Genomic DNA, 17,420 nt, shown 5'->3' with positions numbered 1-17,420 from the left:
AAACGAACCTCTAAATTGATAGAAAAAATTACATGTTCTTACTTTTATTCGGTTGCACATATGAAACCCTCTGTTTTCTGTCTGCAAAAATGGAACCCTTTGCTCACTCTATCGCTAACCTTAAGCAATTTATATTTTCTACGATTATTGTCCTAAACTATCTAAGTTATTCTTAGACTACATGATTTGGACTATTTGCTTGATAGGTATTATGCCAGTTCCATTTCTTTTGCTTAAATGTATTTTATGTTTTTTAAAATCCCATGTATTTTGATTATCAACTGAAAATGCTACCAAGACTTGGATATTTAAAATCAATTTCTGGGTATATGATAATTGATTTTGAAAGGCATTCAAGATTACCCAACAGAAAAACACTGAAAAAACTTAGGTGGAGCTATAAAATTAAGAGACAAGAATCAGAATAACAGAAGGGCAAACGGGAGAACTAGATTAAATATTTAAATGAACATTAAGTGTGATCAATAATGACCCTAGGGTTATCTGAACTACATTTGTTAAAAAGACATATTTACTTGAAGTTATAACTACCATTCATTATTGTTAGATTCTAGGAGTATAGAATTTCGTCGTAACGGTGAAAGAGAAGAAAATATACGAAAGCAAACACAAGAATTCAAAGATGACTGTAAGCCATCAGATATCAATATTTACAGACCAAAAGTTGATATGGTTAGCCAAAGTGCAGAATCAGAAATTCAAAGACTATATCGCAACATCAAATCTGTTTTCTGAGCATGGAAATAATAGATTCCATACAAAGGCCTCCTTTATGGTATATTAAAGCAGAGAAAACAATTGGATTATCAATGTACCATGAACTAGATTCTACCATACTCCTTGCTTATCAATGAAGAGTCAAGACAATATACGGTGAAAGAGAAGAAAATATACGAAAGCAAACACAAGAATTCAAAGATGACTGTAAGCCATCATATATCAATATTTATAGACCAAAAGTTGATATGGTTAGGCAAAGTGCAGAGTCAGAAATTCAAAGACTATATCACAACATCAAATCTGTTTTCTGAGCATGGAAATAATAGATTCCATACAAAGGCCTCCTTTATGGTATATTAAAGCAGAGACAACAAATGGATTATCAATGTACCATGAACTAGATTCTACCCTACTCCTTGCTTATCAATGAAGAGTCAAGACATGTTTCACTCGATCAGGAAATTTACCATAAAAAGTGAGTGTATATTTATGGCAGAAGCGAGACATTAGTCACTAATCACAATTTGACTACTTATATGTCTTTCCATGTGACATTCTTCCTGCTAAACACCCAAACACAGGTGTTGGCCAAAAGTTGAAGTAGGTGGCTCCCGCAAAATACACACAGCTTAATGCAACGTATATTTTCAACCATGTAGAAAAAACAATGGTGAAAGTGAAAATGAGAGCTGTTGCAATAACCATCACTGCAAAGTTCAACAGGCATTTAAAGGTCGGAAGCTCCCCTTCAACATCAGAATCTGGAAAGCAACCTTTCACAGAGAAAGTGGAAAGCAATTCATCCTTATAGTGAAAAGCATCATTCAGCCAACATGCAACTGCATCCTCAGATGTTGGCATTTCATTTATTGGCACACGGCGAACATGAATATGAACTTCAGCTGGATCCATGCCAAACACATTATCCATGAAAGTAGGGCATCGATAATTGTAGCCTATTGTAACATCATAAACTGCATACAATAAAAATAACAGAAGGTTAGAATATTATTTATATTCAACTGTTGACTGATTGCATCTCAATAATGAGAAATTGTAAAATTATTGACTGAGAATCTGCATTTGTAGCAAAAAAATCTTACTCTTATGGCTATAGTGTTTACCCCAGGAATTTTCATGAATCAGTGTGTATTCCTTGGCTCATGTTTATATGCAAAATAAGGAGCTTTAAAAACCAACAGCTCTACCTTTACCGTGGGAGTATCAAAAGATAGCAAAATACATTTTGCTTGGCATTGGCTAATTTACGTTCCTGACATGTATGCTCAATGGTTCTCACGGTTTTTAGCAAGAGAGACATAAAATATCAACCACTAAAGCCTTAAGCCATTCAAACGGCTAACCAGTGAAAGGCTTCACTACAGAACAGATTCAAAAAGATGCAAACCTAGCTTCAAGCAATTCTTAGCAATTTCTCTCACATCAATGGAGCTTGAAACACCCACAAATTGTAAAATGGTTTTTAGTCTCATAATGAAGCAACCACCACCTCATACTTTGCCAATAAGCTAAATAACCTCTTGCTTTCCACAAATCAAGATGTCATAGTTTTGTTTAGTGACAAAATTTCGAAAGAGATGTATTGAAAGACAAACAAATACAAAAAGTCCAGCATGTGGCACAGTGAGGGATGAAACCACGCCCAAGAGATAAGAGAGAAACCAAATATTATTATGAAATACAGAGCAGTAACAAATAATGGTTTAAAGTTCAAACCAAAATTAAAAAGAAGTGCAAGGCATTGCATATCCTTGAGATTTGAAACCCAAGAGATGCCCTCAGTATTAAATTTCCTTGTCAACAGGCACTCTTATTCTTGATTGGTGAGCTGAAGACACGGGACTTCTCTCCGCTTCCTCAGAAGTGTCTTCCACAAGAACGAGAGTTTAAGTGGCAGTAGAACAGATCAGATGCCACTACTGAAGTAGGGTGCCAAAGACCTGCTTGTCATATACACTTCTGTGTTTTGTTTAGCAACCATAGTTATGATACTATCCACCCAGATTTGAAGTTGAGCAACTATTGCTTGCTGTCTATTAGAGGACAGAAGAAACTGATTATTACAGGAGAGAGATATTCTGATTGTTGGCAAGGAATACTTGTAGGTTTTATGACATCTAATTGACCTTTCAAGTTGGACATAAGTATGTTCTCTGAGGGGAGGAAGGTGGTAAGAATGTTTTCACTTTTGACTTTTGAGTCTTGGCCATTTGGTAGTGTAATCAGAGGTTGTGGAGCCTCCTCTTGAGGCTTCCATGATGGGTGCAAGGACTGGTTCTTTAGTAATGGGATTCATAAACCAGATTGGGGTGCAAATTCTTGAGTCATGTCGGAAGCTAAGTTGCCAGTATGGGTATGAGAATGGGCTTAGGTTTGGGATTCGGGTATGTTGGTATGGCAAATTTTTTTCCAAGGTAGGTGTGCGACTGTATGACTATGAATAAACAAAAAAATATGCACTCATGAATATAGAATTTAAAATATATTTGAAACTTAATACTAGAAATAAGTTAAATAATTTAATTGAAAGTACAAAATGTATAGCTTGAAAATAGTATATAGAATAAAAATATTGTATCTTCCACTACATCAAAAGCATCTAGGTCTAAGTCATCACTTGGTTCAACTTCACTGAACCACAGGGAACTGCAATAGTTCTCCCACTGGCTGCATGAACATCATGTGTAGGAGATACCAACTCTAGCAAGCTCTACAATAGATGCATCCAAGTTGGTACACTTGGAGGATAAATCCCAATTCTTTGCCACCCCTTCCTTGTACTCTTCAACTCATCCTCATAGTCAATTACTCTGCCAACAAAAGAGAAGATCTGTTCACTCATATTTGTCAGAAGAAGAATAGATTGGTAGATCTTATCCTTGAAATTGGAAATTCAAAGAACTTGATCTATAAAAGTTGGTAGATGATCTTCAATTTCCAACTTCAACACATCCACACCCATACAACTTTGGGTTGGTCGAGAAGTATAGACATTCCACTTTTGTGTACCACAAATGTTCCATTATATTTGCTACTGACCCTTTTCAAGATACATCTGATTGTGATGTCATTACCCTCGATTGTTGTAGTTCGATACTTGGAGCCGCTTGATTATATGAGCAACAGGCAATCTTTGATAGATTCCACAAGACCTATCAATTAAACAAGGACGGGAAAGTGTATAAACTCATTTCTTCCTTTACTAGTCCTTTTCTCTCTAGTAGGCCAACGATTAAACATGTTAATTGCATAAGCTTCTTTGTCTTTGTATGATCCAAAAGCAAAGGAAGATAATGCCAAGAAGCTTCCCATAAAGTAATCGAATCTCTCATTGATTCATATTCTAATGTTTTTTATGATCCTAAAGGATTTCTTTCTTGAGCCCCATTCAGCATTCTATAGTAACAGAAGTTGATACGGCTTCTTTTCCAGAAATAAAAACATATTAAAGAAGTTTGTACATCTTCTTTTTTGCAGAAATACAAGCATGTTAAAGAATCATATATAGGATATTCCAAAAGACTGCCTGGTATGCACTTCAAACAGTCCTTTAACTTCAATGTTTCAAATTTAGGGTATTTTGCAATATGAAAGGAGAAAAACTTATAAACTGGTATCCTGACACATACTGAAGCATCTTGTTACTACTTGTATAAGTCCTGAAGAGCACTGATATTGAATTCAGGTTAATATTTCTCTTTTATTGTCTAAGTAAGAACAAAAATGTATTAAATGCAATACAAAAATACAAACAAAAGAAATAGGACTAACCTGCATCCAGCGAACCTCTAAGTAAAGCCAAGGAAGAAGCAAAACCTTTTGTTCTAGGCAAAAGCACATTGTTTAGAACAGGTAAGCCATGTTCTTCAGCAAACTTTCGACTTCGTCTGCACTTCTCCTCTCTGCACATAGACAATTCGAATTTTATTATCTAAGAAATGCATTTGTCTTTATCCCCTTAATCAGTTCCAATTTAATCCAGACAAAGCTCTATAATAAATTCAATAATAAGTTAGAGATATTCATTCCCATAATCTTAATCCTGACATAGTTTTATTAATAACTCCTGAAATATGTTTTCAAATTCAAAAATATAATGTTTTCAAAAATACTACCATAAAAGAAAAGCATCCCAAAATAATAGAACCTAAGAAATAAATTCACCTAACATATCCTATTCTATAACCTGTTCTTACAAGTTACAACAGCCTTGCCTAATTTGTGAACTGGATTTTAAATTTTTTAAATTTAAATAGTTATTTTAAGGAATGGTGACCACGTCTCTTCCAGTCATTAATGACTTAAATACAAAAATTCATCTTTAATGAGAGCAAAATACATAACAATACATGTGCACTCCCAAGTGGTATTTTACTATTTAGTAACAAAAGAACTGGAATACTAGATATTATACTGTTCAATGCTGCTTCTGGTTTAGATTGTGTGAAAGTTTTTTGCACCAATGTTTCAAATCACACTATGCGATCCATCATCGGGATGAAGAATGCTAGAGGAGAATAAAATATGTCAACCACTAACAGACATTACAATCACATAGATATAGTCAGAATTCAAGAGAAAGGAAATGCAGATTGTCATGAAGAGGACCATATTCTTAAGAAACCAATATACAATCTGTATTGTGATTCATAAAAAAAATGAACATGTAGAAAAATGATATCTGTGTTGACTCGAAGTGGAATCAGTTTTGATCAAATTTAGCAGAAACACAGACCGTTTCTAAACTAAAGGACATAATGATCATAAAGATGGGAGTTATTACGTGAAGTCAGTGCCCTCTGGGAAGAGAACAAGCCACAGTGGATCTTGTGGGTCCTTGAATGTTGAAAGCATTGATTCTATCACTGGCTTGTCCTGCTCCCATTTCCTCTCAACCAGAATAAACTCAAGAATGTGGAAACCCCAACCAAAAATGGGTGCATTACGCACGCTGCTTTTCAGAATGTACTTGATATAACCCAGGGAATTCTTGCGTAATGCAAAGTTCCACAAGTACATCCAATCTACCTCTGTCCTGTGGTTGGAAATTAATAGAATGCGTTCTCTTGGAGCAACACAATGTCCAGAAAATATAACTTTTGTCTTATTTATCTTTTCAAATAAGAAAGGCCACATTTCCAACCAGTGGCCAAACAAGAAAGATGTTGCCTCCCTACTATAATGTATGCTAAACAACCGCAGTATAAGGGATGAAACAGGTGCCAAGAAAATCAAGGTCATAAAAGCCGTTGAAACGAGAATCAGTAAACATGATATGCCTCTTATTACCCTGAAAAATGTCAAAGGCCTGTGGCCTTCAACTTCTCGATTCTCTAGGAATCCCCTTTTCTCTATGCAACTTTCGCTTTCGTTGATGCCGTTTAGTTCAGTACCAGTCCTGGACTCCTGAGCATTTTTGGTTGAAGTTTCTGACATAAAGTGGCTATTACTCACAATATCAGAGTTTTCTCCCTGAGCGTTATTATTCTTACTTCCATGTTGAAATGACTCCATTACAGGTTCAAATTTGATATTATATCTTCAATGCAAAGTACTTTCATTTTGCACATGAAACATTATCAGCCCTTGCTTAAGAATCTTCTACTATCCTGGAGGATCTTTCACAAACTGATAAATATGAACCGTCATAAGCAGAAACATGGCCTGGAAAAGAAATCCTGCAGCATGTAATACAAAGAACAATTTTAAGATCGTATGGATTGAATGTAATATAAAATAGAAATCAATAATAGTCAGTTAAAACAATAATTTCAAAGACATCTATGTACACACTACCAGAAAATTATCACTAACTGGGCATTAAATCCCATGATGTTCCTCATCGATAACAGAGAAAAATCAGGAGTTTTTTTACTGTGTTTGTATGTGAAAATATGGAAGAAGTGACAATAAAGTTGGCTTGTGCAAATAGAGATATAATAACTTGTATAACTTATATATTTCAAACACTTTTCCACTTTAAAGGAAAAACATTGTGCACACTGTTGGCTCCCAAACTGCACCTCCTCTCCTCAAACAAATATTCAAGACTAAGACAAACGGGGACATGATATCCTACACCATGAGAAGTATACATCAACAAGGAGAGGACAGCAAATTGATATTAGACGGCATCTCCTCTTCATCTTTAAGCTTTCCAAAACCTAGAATGGTGGTCACTCAAGGTCTTTCATAGGACAATTAAAGAGAAATGAGAGGCTTATAACAGGTCTTGGCTAACCATGCCCTAATGACAGCCAAAAACACACCTAAAGACCTCTCTATTAAGCAGATGAGACAGGTATGCACACACAACTGAAGATAAAAACAAATGCGTATCGCACAGGATGAATCCTCATATGCTCTATATACACATGCACCCAACAGTGACTTCCAACATGGCTCACTTAATGTTTACTAGATGTTAACACACCTTAGATTCAACATAATTTACTTCATTGAGCCATGAGAAGAGGTAGGACAAACAATCAAACTACAAACTATGAAAGAAGATGCGTTTCAAATGATCTTTGAGATGAAGTAGTATAAAGGGGAACCCTATAGACCAGTGTCTTATCCAATGGGCAACCACGTCACCACCATCCCTTCCACACCTACACAGCTACCAGTTCATAATGAAAAGTAAGCATGCAAAGTCACAGTCACAAGCCAGGCTCTATTGCTAGCAGCTGCAGACCTCTAAGCAACCAGAGAAATATTAGTGCATGAACAATCATTCAACAACCCATAATCAAACAAAGTGAATCAACAAAACACATTGAAATGAAAACTTCAAACACACTTTCAACAAATTTACGAACCCCTACATAGGCTAATCAATCAACACGCTACCAGGTTAGCAAATGTAATCTCAGGAATAGACATGGCATGCTTGACCCTGAAAACACTCAGCCAATCATGAAGACATCCATAGAATCAATAGAAATCTGCATCAATTCCTTTCCATGGACTTACAATAAGTGAGGATAAAGAAAAACAGAGTATGACATTCATGGGTTGCTGCCCTAGGAGCTCCTAATCAAAATACAATAGATTTACAATAAGCCCAGACCCTAAAAGTGACCGACTGAACATCAAACTCATCACATCTTACAGTCATGCTTATATAGTGATTACAACTCAGCATTCAGCCCTATAGGTGTTGAGGACCGGTGGAAAATCATGTTACAACTGTCTTTAAACCTCATCATAGTCAAAATTCACTTGCAGGTAGAAAACATACACTCTCGTAGGGAAAACATCACCATTGGATCTGCTAAAAGGTGCATAGGGGTATAGAAGATCTCATAAATGATAAATGCAAGTGACATCCATAGTTCGAAATCTCAAACCAGTAATAGCATGGACCACACATCCATATGGCACAAATGCCACCTCAAACCATGCCCATTCTATGCTCTTGCAGTAAACGTAAAGACCAGCCAAGAGATTGCCTATCTAGTTTGAAATCCTCCACCATTTCTATACACAGCCTGCCAGGTCACCAGCAAGCTCAAAAATGCTGCCAAGAGAAAGCACCAACAAGGCAGCCAATGGGTAAAATCATGTCGATTGGGCAGTGATGCACTGCCAGTGGCGCTAAAAAGTTTCCTGCTAAGCAAAACATCAACTATCCAACAAAACAAGTTCACACCACAAATACAAATGGGTCTCCAAACTATACAAGAATGAAAGGAAATGCCAAAACAGGTCATGGATATAGCCAAATCAGAGAAAAGACGGCCCATGCAGCATAAGTGCAGCCTATGGCACACATTTTGAATTTTAGACAAACCTTGATCCACATGCACCCCAACTCTCCTCAAATGATGCGGGTCCCCACACATTTTAAATCTTATTACATAAAATTAAATAACTTGGAGCTGGATCCAAGTCATCCATGCCATGGCCCCACCACTATGTCATGCCAAAGACACATGGCATACAATTGGTCAATAAATCCAAGGGTACTGCGACAAAGAAAAGGGCTTTGAACTTGCCAAAAGGTCACCACATCAATAGAAAATTGGGCCTGCCACCACCAATGGTGACACATGGTAGATAATATTTCACTTCAGGTCCAGGTAGATCACCATGAGCATAATATGGAGCTTAAGCCAAAGATAACTATGACGCACAAAGCACAAAAGTGATAAGATCAATGAATTTGTTGACCCATATTAAGGTATGTAAAGTTAAGGTGTATGCAAACAACATGAACCATTGTGGTCAATGTCGAATAAGAACCTATCCACACATACATATGAAATATTGGCATAAGTTGTCTCCTATAAGTATTCAATATAAGGCCACAAGGACATGGAGGCACATCAAAATTGAAAATACCAAAAATAGTACCAACTACATTAACATTTAGCCATTGATAAAGTACACATGCAGAGACGGACTAATTAGCACACATGTCTGCAGTTTTGGAGTCATTCTCACAGCCCAAAACATTCTTTGATTGGATTCAAGAAGACAGAAGGGCCAAAATTTAATAATGCAAACACGATATAGTATGAGTTTTATCCCTCAAATTTGGATATCAATTTGCTTGTTTGCTTCCAAATTTGTATCATGGAAATTAAAAGGCACTCCCAAACAAGGGCATTAAAGATATAAATGATGTCACTAAACCATCCAAGGTCAAGTTTCCTTCTGCTATTTCCTTTTGAATTTCCTTGAGGTTCTTGAGAGTTTGGTATCCTTCAAAGACTTGTGAAGTTTAAAAATGTTTCACTGCTCCTGCCGTTGGTGGTATTCAAACAACTAATGTAGTAGATGTTCTTGGTTACTTCAATCTAATTTTTTCTCCTTTGCGTAAGAGATATTTTTAACAGTTCCAAGTTTGGGAGATTGGAAGTGCCTTTTCTAGTTTTCTTTAGGTGCTCAATTCTTGTATGCACCCTTTTATAAGATGCAAATTCCATCCCCTTTCCCATATAAAGCTATACTCTTACTGCTTTCACATCAGCAAGATTCTATGAATCTACAATTACTCCTCTAAGCCTCAGGAGCCTTATTTTTTATAGCAAAGGGCCAAAACCCTATACTGGCCTACTTTATCTTCTCATTTACAATCTCATAATAGTTTTTTTGCAAATGCTCTGCATGGTGGGTCTTGTTAAAATCAAACTTCAAGGTTCAGCCTTTGTTCATTTGACTGTCAACCCTTTAAATGATGATTTTGTAGAAGCATTCCCTTCAAAAAAGCACATATCAAAGTAGGGATGTGAATGAAATGGAATGAGCCCATTGCACCAGCAAGACATTATTTTTGTTGGGAATTACTTTTCCAAAGCCTATGATTACATCAAACAACCACACTTATCTTGGCCCTGAACAAGGTTCTATTTAAAATATTATGTTTTGAACTTGAATACACATCTTGCAGATTGAGTGGGAGAAGCTCATGTAATGATGTGTGTGAACCCTACCAAAGTACTACCTAACATGCATTCAATATTATCATATTGCAATGCACATTAGTTCTAACAATATAAATAAGGATACTATGAGGCCAAGATAAAATCACTAAAAAGTAGCTGGTTGTGAAGGTCCCCAAGCTTAATTCATCAAACATGATGTGGATTACATTTTCTTTTCCCTGGCCACACTCTTTAATGAGGTCGTGTGTTCAATTTTTCCTCAATCATTGTCCTAATAGTTATTCACCTTATTTGTGAGTCCAGAGGATCTCCCTATCACTAGCATATATAGGAACTAATATAAAAGCTAAGGGATAAACAAGCTTCGGGAGGAACTACCAAACTATTGACCACATCTTTACATTCCAAGCTATTATTGAGGAGGCTTGTTAGGGGTCAATAACACATGTTAGTTGTAGTTGGTTTGGGTGTTTACGTTTTGTATGGTTGAGTCACCGAGAGGTTCCTGTGGGGTAGTTGGTAGTTAGTGATGGTTGGCAACTTGGCCAACCGTCGTGTCTATATATGATATGGATGGAACCTCGGCGAGGATGGTATTGTACTGGCATATTTTGAGAATTCAATAGGATATCATTCTTTTGTTATAGCTGTTTTGTTATTGTTACTCATGCTTTGATATATATGAATGTTTTGTTACATGAATAGTTGGTACGTGTGGGATATCTTTGTTTCATCCATGAGTTTACCAACCTCACCTTAAGGACTAAACATTTTGGCGCCGTTGCCTGAACGAACCTGGAGATAACTATCGCTGCAGGCGGAAGGAATTAATGGGCCAGTCATTCAACCAGCAATTAACTGTCGTAGACAGTGACACACACGAAGAAAGTACCGTAGAAGAGGCACGAGAGGATTAGTTGACGGCAGACTTGGTAGAGTTGTGGGACGTGTCGGTCACGCAGTACGTGCAAAGGGAGGCTCAAGAGAGAGCCGTCTCTGAAGGCACGATACGAGGTGAACTCACCGTCAGCACTCTCATCTTTGACCTGCTCGGAAGTATTCCAAGGTTACTCGCCAGAAATATGATTGCACTCCAAGACCGAAGGGAGGAAACTGCATGGAAACTCCGTCAGCAACAAGTACTCGAAAGGTACGAAGAGCGAAACCGTAGGGAGGAAGAGGAGAGGGAGACAATCCGACGCCGTACCCCTGGCACTTAATGCCCCTACGGCCAAACAAAGACAAATGTACCACTACCACCGGAGGAGTAGACGAGGGAACCATACAGAGATCTCTCTGCATAAATGAACAGACCGAGTGTAGACGACGGCTAAGGGAAGTTGCTGACTCAAAGAGCCCTGAGGAACATAGCAGAAGTCGGAGTGTGAGTCGGAGTCGTAATCGAGAGAGACAAAGGTCGTGTACGTGGAAGGAGTTGGAGGAGGTCACCAAGAACCTGCCACTTCCAGATGTAGCGAAGGAAGATCTCGCCGACCAGGCCCCACACTCGACATCAAATGAAAAAGACTTTGGAGCCGAGTCGCTGAGCAAACTATCAGAGTATTCTGAACAAGGAGAAGAGGCGGTACGGAATTTGCACGAAGAGATCGCCACTACTTTTGAAACAACATTATCCAACATCAGGAATTTGTTCTTGTTAGAAGGAACCAAAATAGGAGGGTCAGATCTAGAAACCCCAGGAAGGAGGGACTATAGGAGCGAGGGTAACCAAAGCCCTGCGGATAGGGGTCCAAGCAGGTCAAGAGTGTACGGTACCCCTTCTAGACACATAATACCTTCCGGGCATATAGTAACTTCCAAGCGCTACATAAAACCCTCCAAACAAAAACAATGACACACACCCCAGAGAAACAGAAGCTTCCAAAGTTCATGGGCGACGGATCGGAGGATCCCGTACGACATTGTAAGACATGTGTGACCATTTGGGAGGCAAATGGCCAAGAAGACCAGGATTACTGGTTGAAGGCATTTTCAGCCACCCTGCAAGGAATAGCAATTGATTGGTATACGGACCTGGATGCCTAGTATGAAACGTCATGGAACAATCTAAAGAAGGTGTTCCAAGAGGAGTTCAAACTCCTACGGGATGACAATGAAATAGGCGGAAATTTATAATACCAAGCAGGGAAAAAGTGAAAGTGTGCAGGCCTATAACAAAACGCTGAGGGAACTGCTCAACAAAATGGAGAACCAGTCGGCTGATGGCCTAAAGAAGAGATGGTTTGTTGAAGGACCGGTACCGTCTCTCAGACGGAAGATGAAGGTGGTCCCTCTGCCCTCGTATGACGAAGCATACAACAGTGCGATGGATATTGAGAGTGAAAATAAGACATCTTGTGGGAAGTGTCGGGTGAGCAATGGTGATAGTATGGATGAAGACAGCGATGGGGAGTCCAAGACCGTGCAAGCACTCCGAAGGGATATGATGAGGATGATGAAAGAACTAAAGGTTGACAAAGAAAGTGGCAAGGAAGGAAAGGAACTATGGTGCACGGACTGTAAGACAGAAGGGCACACTAAGGGGAGTTGCCCTCAAAAAGCCTTTGGTGACATCTGCCAAGTAATGGGACAGTCCATTAAGGAATGCCCGTACAGCTTGAAAGCATGGAGCACACAAGTGCTCTACGCCCAACCTGACCAAGTCATACCGCTAGCAACACCTCCAAAGCCGGCAGCAAACTCTGACGCCTCTCCTAGGGTGTACCGAAACAACCGGCGGGGTAACGAGCCCAATAATAACACGCCAAGGAGTAGAATTCAATACGACGCAAAGGGACGACCCATGATCCAATGCAACGAATGGGGTCACTTTGCGTGGGAATGTCAAAATGGAGATGATGCAGGAAGTTTGTTGTGCAAATGGTGCGGGCCGAGGAATCATGAGGACACAGAGTGTCCAAAGCAAAAAGGGGTGAATATGCTGGAGGTAGAAGAATCGGAGGAAGGCGTACTGGCAATCACAAGATTGCAAAACAAGAAAGACATGTATCCTGACCCTCGCACAGAGAAGGAAAGACTCCAGGAAGCCAGGGCAGATATTGAGCGGGCGATGGCAAAAGAACGGAGGGCCTCGTACCCAACTACCAGTACCCCACTCCGATCAGGATCGGAAAAAATCATCATTAAGCAGATGTTACAAACCACTATACCCGTACAGGTATTCGACCTTCTACAGACCATGCCACAGTTGAGGATGGCCCTAACAAATGCAGCCGGTGACATCACCGTCGACCAAGAACATTGGACAATGACAGAACCACCTGTTGCGGCTCCGGTGAAGGAACCTGGTACGAATGCCATAGACCCTATGCTGCTCATCATAAGCATTGGACAGAAACCTGTCGTGGTGGAGATGGAAATAATGGGCCAGAAGCTCACAAACACCATTGTGGATGGCGGGTCTAGAGTCAACGTGCTACCGGAAGAAACTTGGAGAGGTCTTGGCAAGCCTACTCTCTGGCCACCAACATTCCACCTTGTTGGTGCGCATCAACACGGCATCAAACCCCTCGGGACTCTCATGGTACAAAAGGTGGTGATTGGGACAACAATTCCTTCTAGACTTCGTAGTCATTCCACCGGAGAGAAAGCGTACGACGCCCTCCTGGGAAGGGGATGGCTGATCATGGCTAGAGCCAATCACAACTGAAAGAAGAATACACTCTCAATCGAGAGTGAAGGTCATAAGTATGTGATTGACTTGAGGAATCAATCTGTCAGTGAAGAGCTCGCGTCGTCTAACTCCGACTCAGAGGACTCAAATAGATGGGAGTGGGGTTCCGAACAAGACAAAGGAGGGAGGGAACCCAATGAAGGAGTGCTGGAACTAGACGGATGCTCTGAAGATGGAACTAGTTCGCTAGCCGAACTCTTCCATTGGCAGATGGAGGACTACGAGGTCTTCCACCCGGAGTGCACATGCTGCAAATATGCAAGATTGGGGAATCAAGTAGCGGTACGGAAGAGCAGTCATTTCCCCTAGAGTATGGTAGGTACCAAGAGGGGATGGCACGGGTGGATGACACACCAACCCACCAGTTTGAACGAGACAAACCCATCAAGTACGAGGAAAGGGATGTAAAAAAAATCAATCTAGGCAAGGACGAGGACCCGCAGGTGATACTTGTAGGGGATGACTAGAACCCCGTACTGAAGGTGGTGGCCTTGTAATGTCCCCTTCTCATTGATGCTCCTTCAATGGTCCATTAGCCTATTCCTGAGACCCGTAGGCTAGGTGGAATGAGGAATGAGGGTCTAGCATTGATGAAACAAGGACTTACTATTTTTAGTAAGTCAGGGAATGGCCATTTTGATGTTACTATACTACTGAGCTCTCCATGTTCTGCCTCTGGACGCGATGATCATGCTTTTCTGAGCATTAGTTCTTGACTTACTATTTTTAGTAAGTGGCAGTGTGGCACAATTCTATTATTGGCAGTAGACAGGGTTCTGATTCTGCAACAGTTTTGGTGGTCGTCCTGACTCAGTTTCATCCTAGCAGTGTTAATAATCAGTACCAGAGCCATATGCGAAATAATTGAATATTAATTCCTTATCGTAAGGTTTAATATTTAATTAATCTAATTATTGACGACTAATTTATTAAAATTGGGATTAATGCATATTTTTCCTAAGTTCTTGGCAAATTCATGTTTATTAAAGAGATATCGAAATATTGAGAAAGATATTATATTTTTTTATAACTTATCTCTAATATTTGCCAAAGTGCGTGGGTCCTTGCTTTAGCGTGGGAGTTGACTTGTGGGGAATGGCGCAAAATGCAAAGGAAAAACGCTGAAATTCAAGGAAATGGCATTTGGGTTTGAGGTGTGTGGAGTTATAAGTATGAGACTTGGGCTCCCATTTTGACATCTTTGAAAATTGCATCGTTATGCTGCCGGTTTGGCTACTGAAAATCTGAGCTTCGAAGTTGGCTTCCTAGCTGAGTCTCAGTTTCGTACTTGCAATATAGTACCTAGCTGTGCCCTTGTGTTCCCATTGCAGATTGGTTAATGAGTTGCAGATTATGGAGTGATTGATGTTGGATTTGATTGTTTCTGGTTGCTGGTCGCGGGACTACTAAAAGTGAAATTTGCTCGTATCTCTTAACCAGGCGACTCCATCCATCTGGGTACCGGCTCATTCTTCCTTCCATGCCATGGCAATACAATGTGTGAGTTTTTAGCTGTTTTGATTGAGCAATGATTTTATTAGACAAAATCGAACTTCCTAGGCTAGGCGTGGGTTTTTTTTTACATTGGGATGTGTGCAAAATAAAAATGGGTTTGTTTGGGATGTGGCTTTGATTGGTTGTCATTGCATTTGATGTACGGTGGGATTGGGATTGATTTGAGTTGATTTAGGCAAAAATTGAGTGAGTGTTTTGATGTTTCCATAGGCTACTGAAACTGTACTTTCAGCCTGCAGATCAATGTAATAGAAAATTACAGTCATGTTGTAGAAATCTGCAATTATTCATCTCATCTCATCTCTATATTGTAAGGTTGTTTCAGTAGTACTGATCATCCCCTTTCTGCTTTCTTTTGTAATTACCCACTGCATAAGTGGAAGAGCCTGGCTTGCCGCCTTCTAAGTTTTGTAATTCAGTTTTGTAATCAATCCTCCCGCTGAAATATGCGGTAGAGTGATACCTTAATGTACTGTCCTCCCGCTGAAATATGCGGTAGAGTGATACCTTAATGTACTGTCCTCCCGCTGAATGTACTGTCCTCCCGCTGAAATACGCGGTAGAGTGATTGAACTTCAATTTATCGTAATTTTCCCTTGGTCGGTTTACCACCAGGAGCTTTGGTTTCTATCTTGCTGGATAAGCAGAAGGGGCTGGCTTGCCACCCATGCATTGTAATTTTCAGTTTGATTATGATTGCTAACAATCCCCGGAACACCGTATGCTCTCACCCTCCCAGTCTGGGCTCTCGGTGAACAAAAGGTAGAAGGGTTCCCTTTCAGTTGTTTGGTTTACTCCTCTAACCTTAATGGGTTATTTGTTGTGGATGAATTGTTATTGGTCTAAAAACAAAAAAAAAATTACTGGGATATTACAGGCATTCAGGATATTCTTGGAATACAAGGACGTCTTTGCCTGGACCTACAAGAACTTGAAGGGGGTACCACCGGAATTGTGTGTACATCACATATCCTCGTACCAGGAGCCTAACCCGTACGAAGGAGACCGTACAGGATGAACAAGAACTACGCAGCCAAGGTGAATGAGAAAATCAACAAAATGTTGGAGGTTGGGATCATATTTAAAGTGGAAACAAGTGACTAAGTTTCCCTAATAATCATTTCTCTCAAAAAGGAGGCTAAACAGATAAGGATATGCGTAGACTTCAAGTACCTAAACGCAGTAACAATCAAGGATCCATTTCCAATTCCATTCACTAACAGCATTCTTGAAGAAGTAGTTGGGCACGAGATATACACATTTCTAGATGGGTTCTCAGGATACAATCAGATAAAGTATTGCGGAAGAAGATAAGCTAAAGACCACATTTGTGGTGGAGGAGGGGGTGTACGCCTACAATCACATGCCCTTCGAGCTATGTAATGCACCGGCAACCTTCCAGAGAATAATTTTACACATTTTGACAAAATGTCCGTAGGAAACTTCAAGGCATTCTTGGATGATTGGTCGATTTTCAGTGATCAAGACACCCATCTAAAGGCACTCGGAGAATGTATGGAGAGGTGTTGGAAAGCTAGGCTAGCTCTTAACCCGAGGAAGTGCAGGTTTATGGTACCCCAAGGAAAGCTCCTTGGCCACATTGTTTGTAAAGAAGGTCTAAAGACAGACCCAAATAAGATAGAAGTGATCGTCAACATGGAGAATCTGACAATCACTCCTATCTTAGGCCACGTTGGCTACTACCGAAGATTTATCAAAGGCTTTGCACAAGTCTCTTGGCCCCTAGACAAGCTGACAAGGAAGGGAGAGTCGTTCGTATGGGGTACGGAGCTGGAAGGAGCCTTCAAAGAATTGAAAGATCGGCTGGTGAGTGCACTAATACTGGTGTACCTGGATTGGAATAAGGAGTTTCACGTACACGTCGATGCCTCCAACTTCGGGACTGGTGCTACCCTTGCACAAGTAGGGACACAAGGACTGGATCACTCAATTTTTTTTGCCAGCCGACTTTTGTCAAGGGCTGAATGAAACTACAGCACAATGGAGAGGGAGGCACTCGGGATGGTGTACGTGGCGCAAAAGTTTCGCCACTACCT

At 39.9% G+C, this 17,420-nt stretch overlaps 1 protein-coding gene across 1 annotated transcript in view; it reads right to left on the bottom strand.

The window, feature by feature from the left end:
- Positions 1–930: 930 nt before the first annotated feature.
- The window catches only part of LOC131028310 (probable 1-acyl-sn-glycerol-3-phosphate acyltransferase 4), a 47,811-nt gene continuing 31,321 nt past the window's right edge, over positions 931–17,420 (bottom strand). The window contains exons 2-4 of the mRNA XM_057958563.2: positions 5,546–6,440; positions 4,534–4,664; positions 931–1,715 (exon numbers count right to left, since the gene is read on the bottom strand). Of these exons, the coding sequence (XP_057814546.1) occupies positions 1,270–1,715; positions 4,534–4,664; positions 5,546–6,276 (1,308 nt within the window). The 5' untranslated portion in view covers positions 6,277–6,440 and the 3' untranslated portion in view covers positions 931–1,269. The remainder of the gene's footprint in view (positions 1,716–4,533; positions 4,665–5,545; positions 6,441–17,420) is intronic.

This window comes from Cryptomeria japonica, chromosome 7, assembly GCF_030272615.1.
Source record: "Cryptomeria japonica chromosome 7, Sugi_1.0, whole genome shotgun sequence".
In the NCBI taxonomy this organism is placed as follows: domain Eukaryota; kingdom Viridiplantae; phylum Streptophyta; class Pinopsida; order Cupressales; family Cupressaceae; genus Cryptomeria; species Cryptomeria japonica.
This window is presented reverse-complemented; position numbering and strand designations above follow the sequence as displayed.